Genomic DNA, 23,082 nt, shown 5'->3' with positions numbered 1-23,082 from the left:
GATACTATCTTTTTTCCCTCATGTTGTTCCTTAATGCCAACTTTATAATACAGAAATTAATTCTTTTAGAAGTGGTTGAACTGAGTTTGGCCTTTCTACTACCAAATGTGAAGAGTTTTCTAGTGTTCTCGACTTAGAATTTTATGATCTCCTTTGTGTATGGTGTTAAAGTGATTTAACAATTCCAGTTGTTGAGAAATGTAATAAATTTAACTCCAAATGGTATGATTTTATTATTAACTATAATTATTTTACAACCTCATGTACCTCATCTTCTCAAAAAGATAGGTTGAAATTAGTAGTCTGGAGTAAAGTAGTATTAGTATTAGTGTCAGGAGGACTTAGACTTAGCATATGAGAGCAGCAAGTTTAATGTGATTTGGGGTTATGTTTGGAAGAATTTTATGTGATCTAAATTCAGGCTTAAGAGAATATCTGAGTGTGATCAGATTTTTTGGCCAAAATTTCAAATGAAAATGATAACTAGTTCTGGGATGAATAAACATAGTGTTTGTGGTGTGTGTGATGTTTTGTGCTCTCGTTTCCTAAAGAATCATGGCATTGTTGTAGTTTTGCTTTTTCTTTTCTGTTTTTAGAATCCAAGTTGTATGGCACTGGCCACTTTTAAGAAATCAGATTATCAATTACCAAATTTAGCTTGCCTTGTGTTGGTGGAAAAGGGAGATCAAGTACCCAAGAATAGGCAGTTTTTCTTTAAAAAAAAAGAAAGAAAGAAAAGAAAACCTCTGGTTTTTCTTTACTCTTCCTCATTTTATTCACAGCAGTAATCGGAATATCAGTGCCTTTTAAATACATTGGTACCTAATGGGGAGAGTTTTAACCAGTGATTATTCATTTTGTACTTTTTAATTACTTTTATCAGATGAACAGATTAGAAGAAAGAAATCTCATATACTTTTTTATTTTAATTGGTTCATTAAATTGGTTTTGGAAGGAGTTGAGAAAAAGAAGTCAGAAGGAATATAATTTTTGATGGGATACCTGAGGGAGAAACGGTGAAACAAAACAGGACTTTCTAAGTACCATTTAGGATTTTAAGGACTTTGTTAATCTTCACAGCAACACTTCTAGAACACTAGTTTTGTCTCCATTTTTGTTGTTGTTTTTGTTTTTTAAGAATTTGAGACACTGAGAAATTAAGTAGGTGCTTCAGTAGTTGTGGACTTGCTTTGTTCAGCATGAGAGTCCTGGAATCTTTGGAGGCATGTACAGTTTGATTTATTTGGACTGTGGAAATGAAGGAATTATGTGCCAGAAGGAGCAGGAGTACAAAAAAGAATGGATTCTTGGGACTCTTTATGTAGTCTTAGTTGTTCTAATTGTAGATTGTTGACCAAGACATTTTTGAAAGATTATCCCTGTTTTAGTCTGTTTTCTGTTGTTGTAACTGAATTCCACAGGTTGGTAATTTACAATGAATCAAGAAGTTTATTTAGCTCACAGTTTTGAAGGCTGGGAAGTTTAACAGCATGGCGTTGCTATCTGGTAAGAGTTTTCTTGTTGTATCATAATATAACAGGGATATCACGTGGTGAAACAGAATAAGCATGCTAGATTGGGTCTCTGTTCCCCTTCTTGTAAAACCATTGATGCCAGCATGAGGGCCATCTTCTTGACCTCATTTAGTCCTAATTAGCTTACAAAGAGCCCCCCACCTCCAAATAATATTGGCCAAATACTATGTGAATTTGGGGGTTACATTTTTACTATATGTACTTTTTAAAAACCATAGCAGGACCACAAGGCATCATTTACCTTCTAAGTTATTTCCTAGTACCTACAAACATGAGCAGATCTTTGTTGATTTTTTCCCTTCTCTCCTTCCTCCCCTTACCTCTCTCCACTTGCCTCTTCTGCCACACTCAAATTTCCTTTCTCTTTCATTCATTATCTTTTTTGTAAAGGGTACTGTCCCTACCATACCTCTTTCCCTTCTGTTTTCCTCATCTGTCACTTACATAGAAAACTTTAACCTCCTTCAGCTTGTTGTCATTTACTTCTAAATTTGTTCTTCCATTGTCTTTCTTTGGACTGATAAAGATGTTTTTCTCTCATTCATCAGAGTGTAAACTTTTCCCACTAGTCCTTTTCTCTGATTCTTTTATTCAGCAAATATTTCTGGAGTACCCATTGGATACCAGGTTGTTCTTCTGGATTTTGGTCTTTGAGCCACAAATAAAGGAGTCTTTGACATGTGGAACTTACAATAATAATGTAGAAGACAGTCAAAATGAATAGATATGTAAACTCAGATGGTGAAACATGTTTTAAAGGATAAAGTATAATAAGGATCAGTAGGCAGTGATGGGAGTATATATTGTTTTGCATAAGGTGATTAAAGAAGATTTCTCAAAGGAGGTGATATTCGAGTTAAACCTAAATGAAGTGAGAGAGTGAGCTGTATGGATATTCAGGAGAAAAGCGCTCCATGCAGAAGTGGGGATTAGTAAGTGCAAAAACCCTGAAATGGAACTATGTTCATTTGTGTTCATTTGGAAAGGCCAGTGTGAGAATGATCAGCTTGTTAGGAGTTGAAGTCAGGGAAGTTGGCAAGGGAAGATCTTGTTACAGTATGGACTAGGATTTTGGACTTGAATCAAAATTTAAATGTGTTGGGAAAGCTTCGGAGGGAGGATCTTGAACAGAAGAATGTAATGCAATCTGACAATATTTTAGAAGGATAACAGGGATAACTGAATAAACTATGTTGAGGGAGGAGTTGCAGTAGAGGAACCTGGGTTGCTAGGAGACTATTATAGTGTTCTCTTGATGAGAAACGATGGCGATTTGGAGTAGAGTATTAGCTGTGGAGATGGTAAATGGTCAGATAAGTGATGTTTTGAAGATAGAGCTAGTAGGATGTGTTGATTGCTTGGATGTAGGGAGCAATATGGGGAGAGGAGCTAAGGATATTTCTAGAGTTTTAGGCTTGAACAACTGGGTGAATGGAATTCTATTTACTGGGAGTACCCGGGAGGAACAGTTTATGAGACTAGGAGAATGGGAGAAATTGATATTTATTTTCATTATGTTAAAGTTTTAGGTACCTGTTTTACAGCCTAATTGAGATCAAACACTCTTCTGGAGATTGAGAACATACATATTGAAGTCACCCAGGTATTGATGGGACTGGGTAGGATCACTAGGGATAAGTGAATGAACAATGGGAAAGAAGAGAAATGGGAGGACTTAACTGTTAGATTCTTCAGTATGTAGACATCTGCAGAAGTGGTTCTTTCAAAGGATATTGAAAAGAATGACTAGTAAAATAGGAGGACATGATAACCCAGAAACTGAGAAGAATGGAATTCAAGAAGGGGGAAGTTTGTCAGATACTGCTAGGACATGGAATAATTTAAAACCTGATAATTGATCTTTGGATTTGACTTGCTAATCCTGTTGATTCTGTTTTGATTAATATAGCTATAAAATTCATAGCATACATTTTGCACACCCTGCCAGCAAAAAAGTATTAGTCCTAGACTATTTTCCTCTTTTGGATTGTTCTTCTTTCTGTTCTTTTTAAATATGTTTTTAGATGTTGATAGACCTTTATTATTCATTTATTTATATGTGGTGCTGAGAAGCAAACCCAGTGTCACATGCATGCTAGGCAAATGCTCTACCACTGAGCCACAACCCCAGCCAGCCCTGGCTTGTTTTTATTGCAATATAAGACACATGGGCATTGTAGAAAATTCAGAAAAAAAGTGTAAGATCGAACACCAATATTCCTTATCCACCTTACCTCTAGAGATAATCCCTGATAATAGCCTATTCCATTTTTTCCTGTGCATTTTTATGCATTTTTGTAATGCACATATTGTTTATGCTTTAATATAGAATAATAAGAATTGAGGTGAAAAATAAAGTTTGCTTTTTAAAATGAACATAGTAGATCAACTTAGGTAATATCAAAACATTTTCAAGAATGTGTGGCAGCATAGGTGAAATAGCCTAACTGGACTTCCTCTTTTGTGTCTGCCCTAATTATATCTTAAATGAGTCCTGATTAGTTTTCATGGAGTATGTTCTCCTAAGCTTTTAGTGCAGAATGTGATAGTTAAAAGCATGGGCACTTTTTTTTTTTTAAGTAATTCATGCTTATAGCATGACATTTGGAAAATAGAAGGTGTATTCTTATCTTTTAGAGATAAGAATTGCTACTTACAATGAATGTTTTGATTTTCATCTATTTCCTGCCTTTTTTCACTTATCTAAATGTACATACATGTGCATTTCATTTATTTATTTATCTCTAGTGAGGATCAGACTTGTTTTCTGGTCAGCATTTTTTTTCACAATCCATTCTTCCCTCCGTTCTTTATAATTTATCTTGGTCAAAGTGTATGAGCAGTTCTGTGATTCTGTTTGTTGTCAAATTGCTCTTCAAAAAGATTGTACTATTTGAAAGTATATTTATAAAGAATTTTGTTTTCTTTAAATTTTAGGATAGACCACTATCTTGTTGAGCTCTTTTAAATGAAGTTCTACTTGGATACAAAGATGAGGACTAGATAACTTCTTGAGGTTCCTTCTAACCCCTAGGATGAAGATAATAACTAACATTTGTGTAGTGCTCTAAAGTTTACAGAGTGAGTTCTCATATATCATCTCACTTGACCCTCACAACAACCCTGTGAGGTAGGTAGGACAGGTATTGTTATCTTCATTTTAGTGATAAAGAAAACTAATAGGTTAAGTTACTTAAGTTTAAATGTTCCGATAGGGGCTTGAATCCAGATCTTTGATCAAATCACATTCTTTGGTCAAGATTTCATACACATGACATTCATAATTATTTACATATGTTGGCTGGTTAAATGAAATTTGTTCTATACTGAGAAAAACCCTAATGACAGTATATAGTGTTAATATATCTAGTGTCCCTTTTCCATTCTTTCCTCCCTCTCATCAGTTAAATGGCTTTGTCTTTTTTGATTAAGAAAAAGTAATTTAATTCTGTAGCTGTATTAAGCACCTACTTGTTTTCCCCACCATTTGGGGGAAGGGCAAATTTTTAATTTTTTTCCTTCTCTCTTTTGCTCTTTATCTTCTTCCTTTTTTTTTTGATGTCACTCAAAGTACATCTACATTGCTTACTCTCACATATATAGTAGCATAAAGTCTCTAAATAGTAGGATCCCAGTTAGAATATTTGGTCCCGACTTGAATCAAATGTACAAAAAGAACTTGAAGGTTCTTTTGTATCTTAAATAAAATGGGGATAATTAAGTATTCCAGGTATAGTTGCCTGTGATACTTTTAGGGGGACAGCAAATGATAAATGAAAGTGATAGCTGAGTTGAGGACAAATCAGGAATGATTATTCCTCTTTTTGACTAGTTACCTTATAAGGTAGAAGTTTGTCAAACTGAATTGATGTGGGAACTTAACAATGGCATTGTCACATATGTTAGAAATAAACCTAGACTTTCATGACTGTGTAGTATTTCACATTAAAACTATTCCGTTTTTCTGTACTGCCTTTAAATATTTAAAACTCCCAGTACTTTTTATAATTAATTTTTTATTGTTGTTTTTGTTTTTCTCTAGTTGTTGGTCTTGACGATATTATGGATGAAGGAGTTGTTAAAGAAAGTGGCAATGATACCATTGATGAAGAAGAATTGATTTTACCTAACAGGAATTTGAGGGACAAAGTAGAAGAAAATTCAGTGAGATCACCAAGAAAATCACCTCGTTTAATGGCACAAGGTAATCCTTTCAAAGAGATCCAGCTAGAAGGTCAGATCTACAGGAATAGATGTATTAGGTTGTAAACTTGCTGAGCAGAGATTTTTTTTTTTATATTTTTTAGTATTAAATATTTTAATATTCAGATTATGAGATTATATCAATTTGTTTTATAAAGTCTTCAGCTCCCACTATCCCACTACCCATTTGTTTATCCCTGGTAGAAACTAGTATTAACTCAGTTGCTTGCTTGCTTGCTTGTTTGATTTATTTTTGGTGTTTACCTTTATATCTCTAAGTAATGTGCCGATATTGCTACTTTTTGATTATTCTGATTTAGGTATTTATTGCTTGACTTCCCACTCTGGATGATATTTTCTTTTCTTGTCCCTGTTACATAAAAGCATATTTTGTTATCCTTCAAATATATAATTTTGTGAGGTTATTATTTGTTACTGTGACTACATACTGTTAAAAATGATACTTTTAGTAAATGGTGGCTACCTTTCCTGGATAACTTTTGTCTTTTGGATTTGATTGTTTTCACTTTGCATTTACTTAGTTTACCTGTTGATGTTCTAGTGGTTATCCCTAACTAGTTTTGCCAGTTGTCTGAATTTTTAAAAGAATTTTGCATATAAGATGTTCTGTCATTTTCATTTTATTGAAAAACTATCCCTTGGTGCCTTCTGATCAGTTCCTTGGTGAGTGACTACTGTTAACCTTGTAAGTCTGATAGCTGTAATCAGGAGTTTTTTTTTTTTTTTTTTTAAGTGTTCTTCCGAGGTTCTGAGGAGTCTATCCTTTGTTATAGTTCCTGTTTCTTTCTTTTTCGTTGAGTGCCTTCATTTTGTGACACATCTTTTCCAGAAATTTTGTGAGAAAAGGGATCATGGAGGCACACTTTTTAAACGTGTGTGTCTGCAATTCTGTTGAATCTATTCTCACATTAGAATCAAGGTTTGGTTAGAACTAGAATTCAAGATTGGAAATCAGTTTCTTTGGAAATTTAAAGGTGTTGCCCCATTTTCTTCTAACTTGAGAAGTTTGATTTTTTTTGAAATATATTGTCTGCTTTCTTCTGGAAGGTTGTGGAATCTTCCTCTTTAGCGCTAGTGTTTTAATATTTCATGATATTTTTGGTGTGAGTGTATCATAATGTGCCTTGATGTAAGTATATTTTAAGTATTGAGCTAGGATTAACAGAACTTTAGTCTAAAAACTATTGGTTTTCAGTTCTGGGAAATGTCTTGAGTTATTTCATTGTTAATTCTCGTTTTCTCTCAGTTCTTGCTTTCTGAAATTCCTAGTATGCAAGTGTTAGATGATAGGGATTAGCTCTTTCATTTATGTTTGGCCTATTCCTCCTCTTTGCCTTTTTCCTTTACTTTTTGAAATTTTGTTTACTCAGACTTTTCTGTTTTGTACTTTTAAATTTCCAAATGTCCTTTCGTTTAGTTTTGAAATTGACCCTTTGGTAACATTCTATTCTTGATTTGTGGATATAATATCTTCTTTTATCTTTTCATAATTTTATTTTTCTCCATTTTGCATTTTAAAAGTATTGCCATACTTTGTGTTTCATGTTAGAGGCTTTACTAGAATGGTAGACCCTTAACTGCTGCTCACATTTAAGGGTAGAGAACTAGAACTGTGTGGAACCTATAAGAGTGAGGAGAATTGTGTGGTCATCCAGCTTTGCTGTTTTTTGACAGAATCCCTCATATCAAAATTTAGGTTATTCCCCATAATAGCATATTACGGGAGTCCTTAAGGGATACTGTTTGGGGTGTCTCAGTTTTCAGTGTATACAAATTCACTTAGTCTCACAAATTTCACTTTATTGTCCACCACTTTCAAGTATGAGTGATGCCCCTTAGTAGAGAACACTTCTTTTACTCTCTCAAGAGGATAAACCACCAGTTTTGGGTTAGGTGTTGGATTTTGCCAAACCTGCCAGCTTAGTGTTTGTCTCATTGGGTCTCCTATGTCAGTTATTTTTTATTTTTGTGGTACTTGGGATTGAACCCAGGGGCACTCTACCCCAGAAATGTATCTCCAGCTCTTTCTATTTTTTATTTTGAGGCAGCTTCCTGCTAAGTTTTGAGACTGGCCTCAAGTATGAGATCTTCCTGCTTTTCAGCTTCCTGAGTAGCTGGGATTACAGGTGTGCACCACCGCACCCAGCATTACATCAGTTACTTATTAAACATCTCTTGTTTGGCTTCCAGAATTTGTCACTGTTTTCTCCTTCCTGTTTTTCCTTCTTTTTTGGATTCTTGTCTTTTCAAAAAAGATCCCTTTCTGTAGTGTAGTGTTGAGAAGTGAATAAACTTAGTTGCATGGATTCACCTCAGTTTCTCCTTTATTTGTATTTTTGATCAGTTTTAAAATTAGTTATTTGGCATATGCATACTTGAGACTTTGAGAAAAGAATAATATGGACAATGTAGAAAAATAATAGTTTTTGTCAATAGAGTCAGGATCCAAACTAAAAGTTTATATTTAGAGACAAAACGACTTAATCATTTGTGTAACCATTTACTTTCTATTAGAAAACAATACTTTATCGGTATATCCTCACAGTTACTGTGCTGTTTGTTCTTTTATGATTTTAGCAACTACTTGGGTGTTAAAAGTTCATTTATTTCAAGGATGGATAAAGTAGGCTTCAAAGCTTTAAAAGTCATCTAAATTGTGGAATAAACTTCACTGAAATTTATTATTTTAAAAATATATAGATGAGCCCGTGATAAACTCATAATCCACTAGATAATTTTAAGAAGTTGTTGATTGCTTCCCTAATGTTTACATACATTATCAAGTCATGGGGAATTAAGAAAGGGTCTCTAAGGAATGTACAGGAGGAATAAATGAGATCCTCAAACTGTTGACCAGGAGGATGCCCAGACTGTGTGTACCATTGTAAAGATCAGAATGAAGCACAAGTAAAGAGAGGATTAAAAAAATAAAGAAAAAGAAGAAGAAGTGGAAGGAACAGAGTGGATATGTTTAAAATCTCATGTGAGACCATATTATTCTTACTATTGTAATATGGAAAATTCTTATAAACATTCAAATTATGGTACTTAGGCAGGGGTGACCAGGCAGTAGGTCAGGATCCACTCACTGATACACTGCTAAACAAATTGCAGCTGTCATTCATCCTTTATCAAAATCAGCTCTTTGAGCTGGGCGTGGTGGTATGCATGTGTAATCCCAGTGACTCCAGAGGCTGAAGCAGGAGAATCTCAAGTTTGAGTTCAGCCTTAACAGCTAAGTGAGGCCCCAAGCAAGTTTCCCCTCATATATAGAATCTGGTGGTGGGGTGGGGGGAAATGAAATGACATGAAAGTAACAGGGAGTCTGTTAGAGAAGAGGAAGGTGATTAAGGGGATATGGGAGAGAGGAGAATAAAAAAAGGTCATGGGGTAAATATGATCAAAGTATGTTATTTGCAAGTATGAATATGCTATAATGAAACCCATTCTATATAATAAAGATGTTTAAAAAAAAAAAAAAGGAAGGGTCCCTAAGATTAGGATGACTATATAATTTACTTTTCAAACTGGGACACTTTAGAGTGTACTCTTAATTTTATCAGGACTATAAGTATCATCTAAAACAGTTCCAGGTAAAAAAATATTTCCAGATAGTTCCCTCAAGATTCTCACAGTTTAATGATGAATGATACATTAGGGACATTTTTGAGATATTGGAGTATAGCAGGCTTTTACGTTGAAAGGGAGCTTTAAAAAATGGTATTGTTCATTTGGAATTCATTTAGAAGTATAGGATATGCCGTCTTGGAAACAGCTTTATATCTGAATTTTAATTTACGAGTTTTTCTATTTACCAAGTGAATTAGTTCTTTTCACTTTGTGTTTCTCCTTTTGAAGGATTTATCAGGATAGAAAAAGAGGAAAAACTCAGACTTTTCATATTTTCCTTATTTTCTCTTATGATACATTTATTTGGTTTAGATATTTTAAATTTTAATTTCTTTTTCTGGTAATCTGTATTGTAGTCTGGCATATACTTCATTTCTTAGGAATAGTGTGAGTGCTAAAATTATGACGTAAATACTTTGAAAAAAGGAATTAAGAGATCTTTTGAGGTTTTATTTCAAAACTCACGCAGATCCTATTTGTGATAGATGGTTTTAGTTTGGATTTTATTAGTGTTTGAACTTATTCAAAGAAATGTTTAGTGTTTAAAATGTATGATGGTATTTCTTTGTGCATTAATGTAAAGGAAGCTCATTTTTACTTCATACTTTTTATGGAAGAGAAACTTGATGAATACGTTTCTTATACTAGAGTCAGGTTGTGTACTAGAGTCTTATACTAGAGTCAGGTTAGAGTGTTAGTCTGAGTTGTATAAAGTTTTTTTTTTTTTTTTTCTTGTTTTTTTTTTTAAATCCCACCAGAATTCAAAGAACTTTGAAAATAGAGTTAACGTTTATGTTAATGTATGTATGATCATTTTTATTGAAATGACCAAGTAAATTTTAGAGCTTGGAATAAAGAAGTGATATACTCTATAAATTGTACTGAGATAAAAACACATGGCAAAATAGCTAAGTTATTTTTTTTTTTTTCCTTGTGATAGAACAAATACGAAGTTTGCGACAGAGCACTATTGCCAAGCGTTCAAATGCAGCACCTTTAAGTAGCACAAAAAAAGCATCTGGGAAGACTGTATCTGCCCCTAAAGCAGGGGTGAAACAGCCAGAAAAGAGTCAGATTAAAGAAGAAGTTTGTACATCACTGAAACCTGAGTACCATAAGGAGAATAGAAGGAGCAGCAGACACATTGGACAAATTGAAGTGGTACCAGAAGTTTCAGTGTCTTCAGGTCATTCTTCAGTGTCATCTTGTCTTGAAATGAAGGATGAAGCTGGATTAGATTCCAAGCATAAATATAATAATCAGGGAGAAGCAAATGTGCCATCTCATGAATTAAATAGTCCCCTTCTTTCAGAGACTTGTGTTAGTATTGAAGAAAAGAAAAATGAAGCTCTGATGGAAGGTAAAATTAAGACTGTTAGTAGCGCATTATTTGAGTTTTCAGGTAAAGATGATGATGAACAGATTGATTCCATTTCAGGTAAAATGGATGAGACTGTTGAAGAAAGGAGGGCAAAGGGAAAACTTGAACAGGAATCAAAGGAGATAGCAAAATTGTCTCACGAGGATGACCAAATTATTGAGGAACCTGAATCTTCTACTGATATATCTGGTGGTGATGCTTGTATAGATCCAAATAAGACAGAGAAGAACCGTGTAGATTTTCCTAGTTCAGTGGGTGAAGTGACTGAACGTAATTTGGAATTGAAGAATACCATGGATATTGTTGATGAAGCTGAGAACTCCATTCAGAGAACTAAAATGGAACCGTTAGGTTCTTGTGAAGACACAGAGTCTAATGATATACAGTTAAAGACCACTGAGTTTAATAAATCAAATTTAGAAGTGGTTGATACTAATGCTTTTGAACCAGAAACTAATATTTTAGAAAATGCTATTTGTGATGTGCCTGACCAAAATTCAAAGCAGTTGGATATTATCAAAAGTATTAAAATGGAGTCTCATGAAACAGTAAACCTTCAGAATGATAGAAGCAGCCATTCAAGTGGTGGTTCTTGCTTAGAGTCAAAAAACATTAAATCCAAACACATAAAATCTGTAACTCTTTCCAAGCAAAACATGATCACAGATACTCCAAGGAAAACTGTTGCAGCAAAGCATGAAGTAATACACAATAAAACTAAAGTTAATGTCAAAAGTGTGAAACGAAATGCTGATGAACCAGAATCTCAGCAAAATTTTCCTAGACCAGTGAAAGTGAGAAAAAAACAAACTGATAAGGATTCAAAAACTCAAAGTTATAATTCTGGGGTTAAATCTATGAAAAGCCAAGCTCATTCTGTATTGAAAAAAACATCACAGGATCAAAATTTAGTGCAAACTTCCAAATCTTTAACTCATTCTTTGAGTGATAAGCCTCTTCATAGTCACCCCAGTTGCTCTAAGGAACCCCATCATTCTGCACAAACTGGACACTTACTACATTCCAGCCAGAAACAGTGCCATAAACCTCAACAGCAGGCACCAGGAGTGAAAATCACTAGTCATGTGAAAGAAGAGCTTGAACATCCAGGCCTTGAGCATTCTAAGGAGGAGGATAAACTGAAAATAAAAAAACCTGAGAAAAACCTGCAGCCCCGCCAAAGAAGAAGCAGCAGAAGTTTTTCTTTGGATGAACCACCATTGTTCATTCCAGATAACATAGCTACCATAAAAAAAGAAGGCTCAGATCATAATTCTTCATTTGAAAGCAAATATGTGTGGACTCCCAGCAAGCAGTGTGGGTTTTGCAAAAAACCACATGGCAACAGGTGTGTGTGTGTGTGTATGAGTGATGTATACATTGAAGAGAATTTGGTTTTGTGGGGGTGGGATTAGTGTGAGAATTTTTTTACATACAGAAATTATTTAATATACAAAGACTTTTGCAAAAACAAAAAACCCTCATCAATCCTGGATAAATGATAGATGGAGCCACTGAAATTACAAATATATCATCCTAGAACATTTTTAAAAGCATAGTCTGACTAATAGCTGATATAGAAGAAATGTTATGTTGTAACCAGTTAGAGAGAGTGTTATTTAGTAATCACATCTGAAAAAGACACTGAAAACTTTTGACTTATCAGAAAATTGTTATGCTGCCATGGGACTGTAAGTTATATATCATTTTATTTGGCTTGAGAAGAACTAGTAATAAAGTATGAAGGTCATAATGGAAATTTAATTTTCCTTTGAAGTTTTTTTTTTTTTAAATAATGCACATTAAAGACAATAGTATCACCTCAAAACTGTCAAACTTGACTTTGGAATGAAATTTGATAGCTGAAACAACTGTTAAGTTACATAGTGAATTTTGTATGTAACATGAAATAGAGTGAAAACATGTATCTCTTTTTGGAATGTTGTGATTCCAGTAATTTTTTGTGAGTTCTAGTCTTTTAAAATTTTAGTATATTTAGCATTACTTTTCATTATTACTTTGAAGAATTCCATCAATAGTTTTATGATACTGCCTCCCCACCCCAACACATTTTTTATTTACTGGCATTTTTAAGAAAAGGAAAACAAGATGACGTGGAGTTTGCAGCTACAAGATTATCCTGATCAAGTGGAACTTCTGTCAACACTGATATGATAAAAAGAAATTACAACTTGTTCATTATTATGTTATCTTTATTCGTGAAAGTTAATATTAGGGCGACTTTTCCCAGCACTGTCAGACTACATAAAAATGAAACTCTAAATTTGGAGAGGGACAATTTTAGTAAAGTATGTTGTAATATATTATTTTGATGGGGAGGGGTTGTTAGAAGAGTGGAAGAGGGAGGGTGTTGGGGCTGTTCTCGAAAAAATAAGTTTTATGTCAAAGGGTTTCTTCATTTGTGATCAGTACAAGGCCTGTTCTTGGGGTCTATCTGGAACTATTTCATAACAAAATGTATTCCAGTTTTTCCACTTGTTATTTGTTTGAATACAGTGCTACTACATTTTCCCCTATTTTTATGGACTTCATGGGTTTTATGTAAAATACCTTATTCTGATATTTCAAAATGAGCCTGTGGTTTTAGACCTAAGAATTAGGAGTTAGATGGTGCTTTTAAGTAGCCTTTTAATAAAAGCCAGCCCTTTGTGTCTGCTAAAATCTTCTAAAAATCATTTCCTTGACATACGGTCAAAGAAATGGAATAGAGGCCTTAAGTGAAACATGGGCATAGAGTTAGCTGTGCTTAAGTACATTATAATATAGCTTTTTAATAGATAAACTTTTTTCCAATGACCTAGTCTTCAAGCCTTTGTGCTTTTCAATACTTCATCAGCATCAATAGTTATTTTCATAAAATGAACGTGTTAGTTCCATTAAAAACATTTTTTTTAACCTAATGCCATCTTTGGGATCTAGTCTGGAATATCTTTCCTCCAGTCTGAAAAATGACTTAGAAATGTTAGATGTATAGGGATTTTGGGTTCACCTTGTGTAAATGACCTAGATAATATATAAAAACATTGGAGTCAATCAGTTTTGGAAGGAGCTTTTCAGAATTCATCAGTCTTGTGAATAAAGAAGACTAAGTGATTGTTTTTTTCTTTACATATCAACTAGCCTTCTCTGCTTTGTTATATTGTGCTTGCATATGTTGAATTTACTCAATGTACATTTCACACAGTAATTTTCCTATTTTAATCCACATGTAAGAATATGAACTTATTTAGGAAAAATATATGGAAATAATTTTAATCCTTTTTGATTTCATGTACTAGCCACACTGAAAGCTATTTGTTAATGACAGATCTGACATTTTTTAGTCCTTGTGACAACTTTGGTTCTGTAAAGACCATTTTTAACTTCAGCATTTTATACACATTACATTTGGTGTTAACCCCCATGTATGTGCATCCAGTTGGAAATTATATTTTGTAGTAGATATTCATGGCATAGTCAGATGTGAGAAGCAACTTCTACATATATCCTAAAGACAGTAGGTATTGACTCTTTAAGATGCCGTTTAAGGTTTTTTGCTTCTATCTTCCTAATTCAGCCATATACCAAACAAGTGTTATTTTAAAAAATGATTTTAATCCTTCATTTTTCAATAAATGCAACTTTTGAACTTCTTTTCAACATCAGCTAATTGGCATTTTGAAAGAACAAAGTCTTGAATGCCTCGTGGTTTCTATTTCCTCAATTCTCCAAAGATGCTTGATCTTTAATTTGCATTGTACTTTCATGGCCCTAGTTGTAGATTAGTATATTGGATAAAGTTTTTAAAAATGAACAAAAAATTTCTTGGGAAAATGTATTCATAGCTTTACATTCAAACAAGAAAACTTCTGAGAAGGAAATTCTTTTCTAGGACAAATTATTTTCAGAATTTTATAGACAAATATTTATAGACATATTTTCCCCTACAGATTAGATTGTTAATAAATGATTTAATGTTTATGTGGAAGAGAATTCTTTTATCTTAGAAGAATGAGTGCGTATGTAGTCCACAGTAACATGGTGTAGGCTGACAGTTAAAACACTAATCAGAACCAAAGGCCCATCTTGTAACAACTACAGTGTTAGTGGATTTGTGACGTAAATTTGTTAAGAGTAGGAATTCTCATTGTTGCTTCTGTAGTTTACTTTGAAGAAATCTGAAAAATCTCTAAGAATGTGTTTTGGCTTATGCCAAAATGATTATTATAATTTTAAGTCAGTTTTTAATGATCTTAGAGTAGACCTAATTTAGTTTTTTATTTTTAATTTTTATATGAACTATAACACTACAAGACGGGTATTGCTGTGCTCTTCCAGTTAACTAATTCATCCTGATTTGGTTCAGTTAACTGATCCATAGCTAAATCTTACACAGTGATTTTATAGTCATTGTTGATTACTGTAGCATCTGTGGTACATACGGTATTTTCCTTAATTTCTCTTATGAGTAATCAGAAATATAGGGACAGGCAGAAAATGAAAGAGTAATTATTATCTCCTCCCCCTGCTGCTATACTGTACACCCCTACTGTGTCCCTTCCCAGTTTCTCATGTTTTTAAAATACAGTAACCCAAAAAGGGACAAAAATAAATTCCTTGCTCTGTGTGTGTGTGTGTGTGTGTGTGAGAGAGAGAGAGAGAGAGAGAGAGAAATCTATTTTTAAAAGTATAGGTTAAAAAGTTAATGGTACTTCTAAGTTTTAGATTTTAAAATAATATTTACATTTTTGGACAATTAGTTCCTATTTTCCCCTGTGGAAATTATTTTTACCAATATCATTTCTCAGAATTTTTTTTTTTTTTACTGCAGTTTTTTAACATAAAACCTAAACTATTAAGACATCATCTGTAGATGGCACTAGAGATTAGCCTTTCAGAGCCTCTTAAGTTTGAGACATTCCCAACATAAATTTAAAATAAGGCACAATGAAATAATTACTTGAAAAATTTTATGATCATAACCTATTCTTCCCTGGTTAAATTAAATAAAAATTTGAAAATATTACATGTTTTATAATTTGACATTTAGAATAGGGTTTGGTACAAAAACAGTCCAGGTTTTAAGCTGTGCCTTACCCGAAAATATTTCAGACTTGGTTTGAGGAAATCATAAACCAGCTTTGATTGTGGAAGTAGAGGGACATCACCATGAGCTTTCCTTCAGTATTTCAAATCTGTTCATATTAGTTACTTTCAGAAATAATTTTTTAACTTTGCAACCTGAAATGCAGACATATTAAAGCACCTGTATTATTCAAACCTTTTTTCGCCTTTGGCTTTTTCATTGAAACATTTTGAAGCATCAGGGATTTCAAATCTAGACATCTAGAGATCTTCTATTTCTGCCTTAGAAGCAAATATTCTGTTTGAATTTTTTTTCTTGGCTTGTGAATCCAGAACATTGTGTGTTTTATTTTTCAAACCAAATGCATCCTTGAGAAGATGACGACTTGCCTGATAAAAGTAGCATGGCCATAACCAATGAAGGTTCTGAATGATTAATGTAGATATGAAAAAGTCAAGGCACAGGGTAGTTGGGAAAGGCACATGAGTAAGGAGAGAAGTAAGGAATGAAGTATTTGGTATGACTTTAAGAACACCTTGTAAGGATGTATAGTTAATGTTTTAATTTTTGTAGTTCCAGTGTTAAAACATGACCTCCATTATATTTAGAGAAAGCTGACTCTACAACCCAATGTATTGCCTTTACAGTTCCATCTTCCTATTGGACTACAAGTCTGCCCTTATTTGCCTCCCATTACAGGGAATTGAACACAAGCACTCTACTACTGAGCTACATCCGCAGCCCTTTCAAAAAACTTTTTAAGACAGGTTCTCACAAAGTTGCCTAGGCTGGCACCAAACCTGTGATCCTCCTGCTTGTCAACTTTTCAAATTACTGGAATCACAGGTGTGCCCTGCTATGCCCTGCAGACTACAAGTTTTAAAAGGAGTTTGTCACTTCGTAATTCCAGTGTTGTCAAAATCAGTAGATAAGTCCTTAAATGATTAAAGAAGATAGAACTAAGTCTTTGAAACATACCATGAATTGCTAGTGTGAAGGAGGAGGAAGGAAAATATTAAAACATGGATATTTGAAGTGAGCTTTGTAGTTTTCCTAACAATGGATTGAAAAGTATGTAAGCGATAATTTCTCCCTTACATTGCTGTTTATATCTGATTTGCCATTTTATTCTAAAGTAATTAAAAATTATAATTGAAGAAGAAAAGCATATTTTGGAATGATGAATCTCCTGTCCTTGGACCTACTGGTTAGTGATTTATTGGTTAGTGCATTTACTACTAAAGTGCAGTAAAGGGAAAAACTTACCAAAATAATTAAGATCCAGCCTAAATGCTGTTACTTTCATATCAGGTTGCATATTGATCTTTGGGGAAAAAAGTTTTTTATCTAAACACTTGGGCATTAGTAAGAATGTCTTTCTCACCCAAAAATGCATAAAAAGATTTTTTTCAGCTGAATCTGAAAAAATGAAAGAATATTTTGAGTTTAATGATAAAGTGGTTCCACTGTGTTAGTTTTTACTTACATTTTTGTTGCTTTTTTTTTTTTCTTTTCACTTAAATAACTTGTTGGATAAATAGTTCGTCCACAATTTTATGCATGATTTCAAAGACTAGCTGTAACTTGAATGGATTATGATCAAATTATCACAGATATCACTTTCCTCTGGGGAAATTCATTGTTTATTCTATGTGGCAATCTATAGGGACAGATCTGTTGTCCTTTGTTTTTATTCATGATGGTATGTTGTTTGTGTCCTCCCCACTCCAGTATTTTCTTATTCATGCCATAGAGGAAATACATTTGAAGTTTTAAAAGTTCCATTTTCATGGAATGTTCTTTTCTTTGAAAATTCACTCCATGTTGAACTAATGGAATGGGTAAAGATGAAAACAAATATCAGAAAATCAAATATTGAACATTAAATTTAGTCTCACTTTTGACATTGTTTTTTTAAAAATCACAATTTTTGTTGTTTTGCTTTTTTTTTTTTTTCCAGGTTTATGGTTGGCTGTGGGAGATGTGATGACTGGTTTCATGGTGATTGTGTTGGGTTAAGTCTTTCTCAAGCACAACAGATGGGAGAGGAAGACAAAGAATATGTGTGTGTAAAATGTTGTGCTGAAGAAGATAAAAAGACTGAGGTATTAGACCCAGATATTTTGGAAAACCAAACTACAGTGGAAGTCCATAGTGAAAATAAAACAATGGAATGTGAAAAACTTGGGTTATCAAAGCACATGACAACAAATGACAAAACCAAATATGTAGATGACACAGTGAAGCACAAGGTCAAAATTTTAAAACGGGTGAGCTTTTCATTAGTACATTTGTTATTTAAGAATTTTATGTGAACCAACCACGAGCATTGTGAAAGTTCTAGGTTTGAGTTGTTCTGGTGTACACTTTTAAATTTGTTTTCTTAAATATGAAATTTTATTTAAGAATTTTTGGGTAATCTTAGTGAAACCAGATAGTGACATCTTCAGAATATGCAGGCCTTGTTTCTCATGGTCCTTGGTGTAATTTCTGCAGAGGCTGTGGTTTTTTTAGGCTTTTTTGGAGCCTTTCAAGTTTGAATAAGACATAGTGAAATATTTACTTGATAAATTTTGAGATCATAAAACCTCTTTTCTCTGATTAAGTAAAAAAAAATTTGAGAACTTTACTATGTGCTTTATAATTTGACATTTAGAATTGAATAGAATTTTCTGTATTAGGATGTAATCTTGTGGATTGTAAACATAAATTGTGCTTGCTAAATTTAAAAAAAAAAAGCTTTTTAGATCACAAATAACTTTCAATCCTTTAAGCATTTGGCATTATTTTTTCAAGTTGGAAGATTTTTTTTTCTATTTTTTTCTATAAGGAAAAAATTACATTTAAAGTAACTTTTTATTTTCATCCCCCTCCCCGCATATTTGCTTGGAACTCTTACCTGATTATTTTTCTCCTAATAAGTTGTCAGTTTTCCCTAGTCTTATGTTTTTAAATATATTCTAAAGTGTCTTTTTTATTTCTTTCTTTGTTTTGTTTTTTGTTCTTTGGTTTTTGGTACTGGGCATTAAATGGGGGTGGGGGGGCGTGCTTTACTTTCTATTTTTTATTTTGAGATAGATTCTCACTAAGTTACTTGGGCCTTGCTAAGTTGCTGAAGCTGAACTTGAACCTGATATTCTCTGTCTCAGTCTCTTGAGTTGTTAAACCTTCTGAAATAGTTTTCAAGTAGAAATTTCAAGGAGAAATATAAAGTACACAGTATTTTATCTGATTGAATTTTCTTGTCTTTTCATTACCTTTGATTTTTTAAATCCTCGATTTTTTTTATAGAATACTGCTAAGAAGGAAACAGTAGCAACAAATGTATAAGAATAGGCAAGTATAATAGTCCAAAAGATAGCATGAATTTCAGAGTTGGAAGGAACCTAGGTATTTTTTAGCCTAACCATTCTTCTTTGTTAATATACTTTATAATTCTAAGAAGTGAAGATCTAGTTACTATTTGAAAAGCATTGCTAGGGAATACATCTTCATTTTTAAACAGTTCCGACTGTTAGAAAGTTCTTCAGTTTGAGCTGAAATTTGCATCCCTGAAAACCAGGATTTTAAAACCTTCCTGTTAAAGCTAATCTTTCTACAATATGATAGGGAAGATAATTCAGATTCAAGTGCAGGGGTGTGTTTTCTCCAGAATCTTCCCCGGTATTTATAAACCTAGTTCTTTCAGACACTACTTAGTGACAAATCTGTATTAAGTTCCAGTTTGTCAAAACCTTGCAGAATCCAGCATTTTCTGTTTGACTTTTTGAAAACAAGATTCTGTCTGTATATTTACTATTTGTTAATTTGGTATCAAAATAATTGATAATGTAGAACTGGGAGCTCCATTAAGAACAGTTCCATAGCATGTCTTTGGAAAGTTTTTTATCTTAATTATCACCTCTCGTCTATAGCTTCTTGGTCATTTAGAACTGTAGCTCATTGTATTGTCATTAGCTTAGTTGTCTTTATCTTGTTTAAGAAGACATTAGAAAACATTAACATTGATTTTGTAAACATACAAACCAAGTGATCATTGCTTTCTTTTTTTTTTTTTTTTTTTTGGTGATGGTGACCTATTGAATCTTTGAAACTGTCTGATGTTAACGTTTATGGAATATGCTTTTCAGACATCATTTCCTATCCCTAGATTTTTATGTTGAGCCACTTATTGAGTTTCTGTTATGCTAGAGTTAGGTGTATAACATATTGAAAAGTGCTCTTGTTTTTTAAGAAGTCTAGCTGGAGGGGTAAAAAATAAAAACAAAACAAAAACCCCCAAGTAAATGAAACATTAAAGAATTACCATTCTAGAGAAAATCATTCTTTTATACATATACTATTAGAAGCTTATGATTGTATTGTCAATGCACATTATTTTTCTGTCCTTCAAGCACATGGGTATGATGTGATTAATTTCTACCAAGGATCTCAGAATTCAGTTTAATTAGTAATTCTTTGTGTATTATAATTAGGACCAAAGAAGCAAGTACATTGATAGTTTATTTTGCCCTTGGGTGTTAAAATTATCAGTAGTCACACTGAGTATTCAGTCAATATACTTAGGTAGGCAAGTATGACTTCCATTTGCTTTAGAAATATAGTGAAAAATAGAAATGCTTGTTTCTCCCCAATTTCTTTTTCCATATCTACAGCCAACTGAGAACCCTTTTTACTGTATGCCTGATTTTCTTTCTATTGACATTCTTGGGAACACAATCTCTTGCCCTTTCCCCCCTTTTATAGGCTTTTGTGTGTTTTGCAGAAAACAGGTGTATAACAAATGGATTTTGAATGAAAAAACAAATCTTCTACTAATAATCAAGACTTATTTTTTATACATCTTTTTAAAAAACTTTAAATGTTTTTATGTATAAAATTTTTGTTTTGTTTTGTTTTTGTTGCTGGAGATTGAACTGTGGGACACTTTACCTTTGAAATACATACCCAACCCTTTTTTTGATTTTTTAATTTATTTTGAGGCAGGACCTAAGTTGCTGAGGCTGACCTTGAACTTCGGATCCTCTTGCTTCAGCCTCACGATTTGCTGAGATTATAGGCATGCTTCACTGCACCTGGCATAAATTTCTTTTTCTTTTTTCTTTTTTGGTGGGTGGGTATGGGGGATTGAATTCAGGGACACTGAAGCACTGAGCCACATCCCCAGCCCTGTTTTGTATTTTGTTTAGAGACAGGGTTTTACTGAGTTGCTCAGTGCCTCACTTTGAGGCTGGCATTGAACTTGCAGTTCTCCAGCCTCAGCCTGCCAAGCCACTGGGATTACAGGTATGTGCCACTGTGCCCAGCCAAAATGTTTGTTCTCAATAGGTAGTAATTCTAACTACATTGAATTTTTTTTATCCATATACTGTTGAGGCTTGTTTTATGATTAAAGATTATTTAGTAGTATTCATTTTAATGACATAAGTACTATTTTTCCAGGAATCTGGTGAAAGCAAAAATCCATCAGACTGTAGAGATAATGAAATTAAAAAATGGCAGCTAGCTCCTCTTCGAAAGATGGGACAACCAGTTTTACCGCGGAGATCCTCAGAAGAAAAAAATGAGAAAATACTAAGAGAGTCTACAACTGTTATTTGTACAGGTGAAAAAGCTTCAAAACCAGGTAGTGTGATTAAAATAAATTATTATATACTAATGTAATTGTTGTACGCAATTAGAACATTTAGGAGATTTTAAAAATTTGGTATTTTAGTAACAGTAGTGATAGTTTATATGATTGACCTTATTTGTAATTCAAAATTATTACTCTGAGTTCTGGGGAAGCACTAGTGAACTGAAGTCCCCCTGCCTTCATGGCACTTGAATACTAGTTGGAGAAGCAGAATATAAGTTGACAAGTCAGAAAATGGTGTTATTTTAAAACCTGTGAAAAAAAATACAGTAGTGGGATAGAGAGCCACAATCAGGGAGAATGAAGGGAATTTCTGTTTTAGATAGCATGAAGGAGATATCTTGTAAGATTTGAGGAGATGTAAAAATTTTTTGGAGGGAGAACTAAGTAAGGGACATAGTAAGTGAAGGCTTTGAGGGAGAAACAAGCTTGGTGTTTGAGGAGTAAGAAATTCAGCTTGAAATGATTTGAAGGTAATGCATAAGTGATAGAATATTAGTAGAAGATGAATTTACATATAGAATTTACATATAGAAAATTATGTAAGACTTTTGGGACCATGACAAGGGTTTATAATTATGTAAGACTTTTGGGACCATGACAAGGGTTTATATTTTGTTCTGAATGTTATGGGAAACCTTTCGAGGGTTTTGTATAAGGGAGTGATACATCAATCTGGTTGATCTGTGAATATTGGATTGTAGGAGGGCAGGAGAAGAAGTGTATACCAATTAGGAATCGTATCTTGTTTAATAAATGATGGTAGCTTGTAGCAGAGGTATAATGGGAATAGTGAAATGATCAAATTAAGATATATTTTATAGTAGAGTAGACAGCTTGCTGATGAAGAAAAGAAAGTTTTAGAGGGTGATTGAATGAAGTGTTGGCTTCATTTACTGAGCTGAGAAAGAATGCTAAGATATGGGGAAGAAAGTTGAAAAGTTATATTTTGTCCATTAAAAACTTTGAGATTCTTATTAGACATCCAGGTAGAGATATTTGGGTAAACCATTGGCTCATAAATCTGGAGCTGACAGAAGACTTTGGGGACCAGGATATAAATTTGGGATTGATCAGAACATAGTTGTTACGGAAGTTGAGGAGAGGAGATGGGGAGAGGATCCAGCAAATACTGAGAAATGGCCTTTTAGGAAAGAGGCGAACTGAGAGACTGGAGGACAGATGAAGTGTCAAGAGGTAGGAAATATTGATCTGTCAGATGCTTTCTTGACATCTAATAAGATTAACACATACTGTTAAACCTATGATTTAGCAAAATAGAATCATTGATGAGAATGGTTTCAGTGGAGCAGTAAGGACAAAACCCAGTAGTTTATGAAAAAATGCAAAGGTGAGGATCTGGAGATATTTATTACAAAGTATTTTTTCAAGGCATTTTTCTATTTAAGGGAATATAAATGGTATGGTAGCTAGAGGTGGATGTGGGATCAAGGAAACTATTGTAGAGGAGATTTTATGGCATGTTTGTTTTCTAGTTTTCCTAACACCCATTTATTGAAGAAATTTTTCTTACTGCCTTTGTTGAAAGTCAATTGTAAATTTGGGGGAGTTAACAGAACATTATGTGTTC

The 23,082-nt window shown here is 33.4% G+C and overlaps 1 protein-coding gene across 5 annotated transcripts in view; it reads left to right on the top strand.

Annotated features, from left to right (window-relative positions):
- The window catches only part of PHF3 (PHD finger protein 3), an 85,274-nt gene that overhangs the window by 41,022 nt on the left and 21,170 nt on the right, over nt 1-23,082 (top strand). For 3 of the 5 annotated variants that reach the window (XM_079146738.1, XM_079146736.1, XM_079146735.1), the window contains 4 exons: nt 5,578-5,739; nt 10,330-12,118; nt 17,817-18,126; nt 21,299-21,482. In XM_079146738.1, the coding sequence (XP_079002864.1) occupies nt 5,598-5,739; nt 10,330-12,118; nt 17,817-18,126; nt 21,299-21,482 (2,425 nt within the window). In that variant the 5' untranslated portion in view covers nt 5,578-5,597. Of the gene's footprint in view, nt 1-4,472; nt 4,666-5,577; nt 5,740-10,329; nt 12,119-17,816; nt 18,127-21,298; nt 21,483-23,082 lie in introns of those variants that run through there. The other 2 variants (XM_079146737.1, XM_079146739.1) reach the window with 2 other exon arrangements.

The sequence above is a fragment of the Sciurus vulgaris genome (assembly GCF_902686455.1).
Source record: "Sciurus vulgaris genome assembly, chromosome: 7".
Taxonomy (NCBI): domain Eukaryota; kingdom Metazoa; phylum Chordata; class Mammalia; order Rodentia; family Sciuridae; genus Sciurus; species Sciurus vulgaris.
Note: the sequence above shows the minus strand (reverse complement) of the source record. Positions and strands in the feature narration are given on the sequence as shown.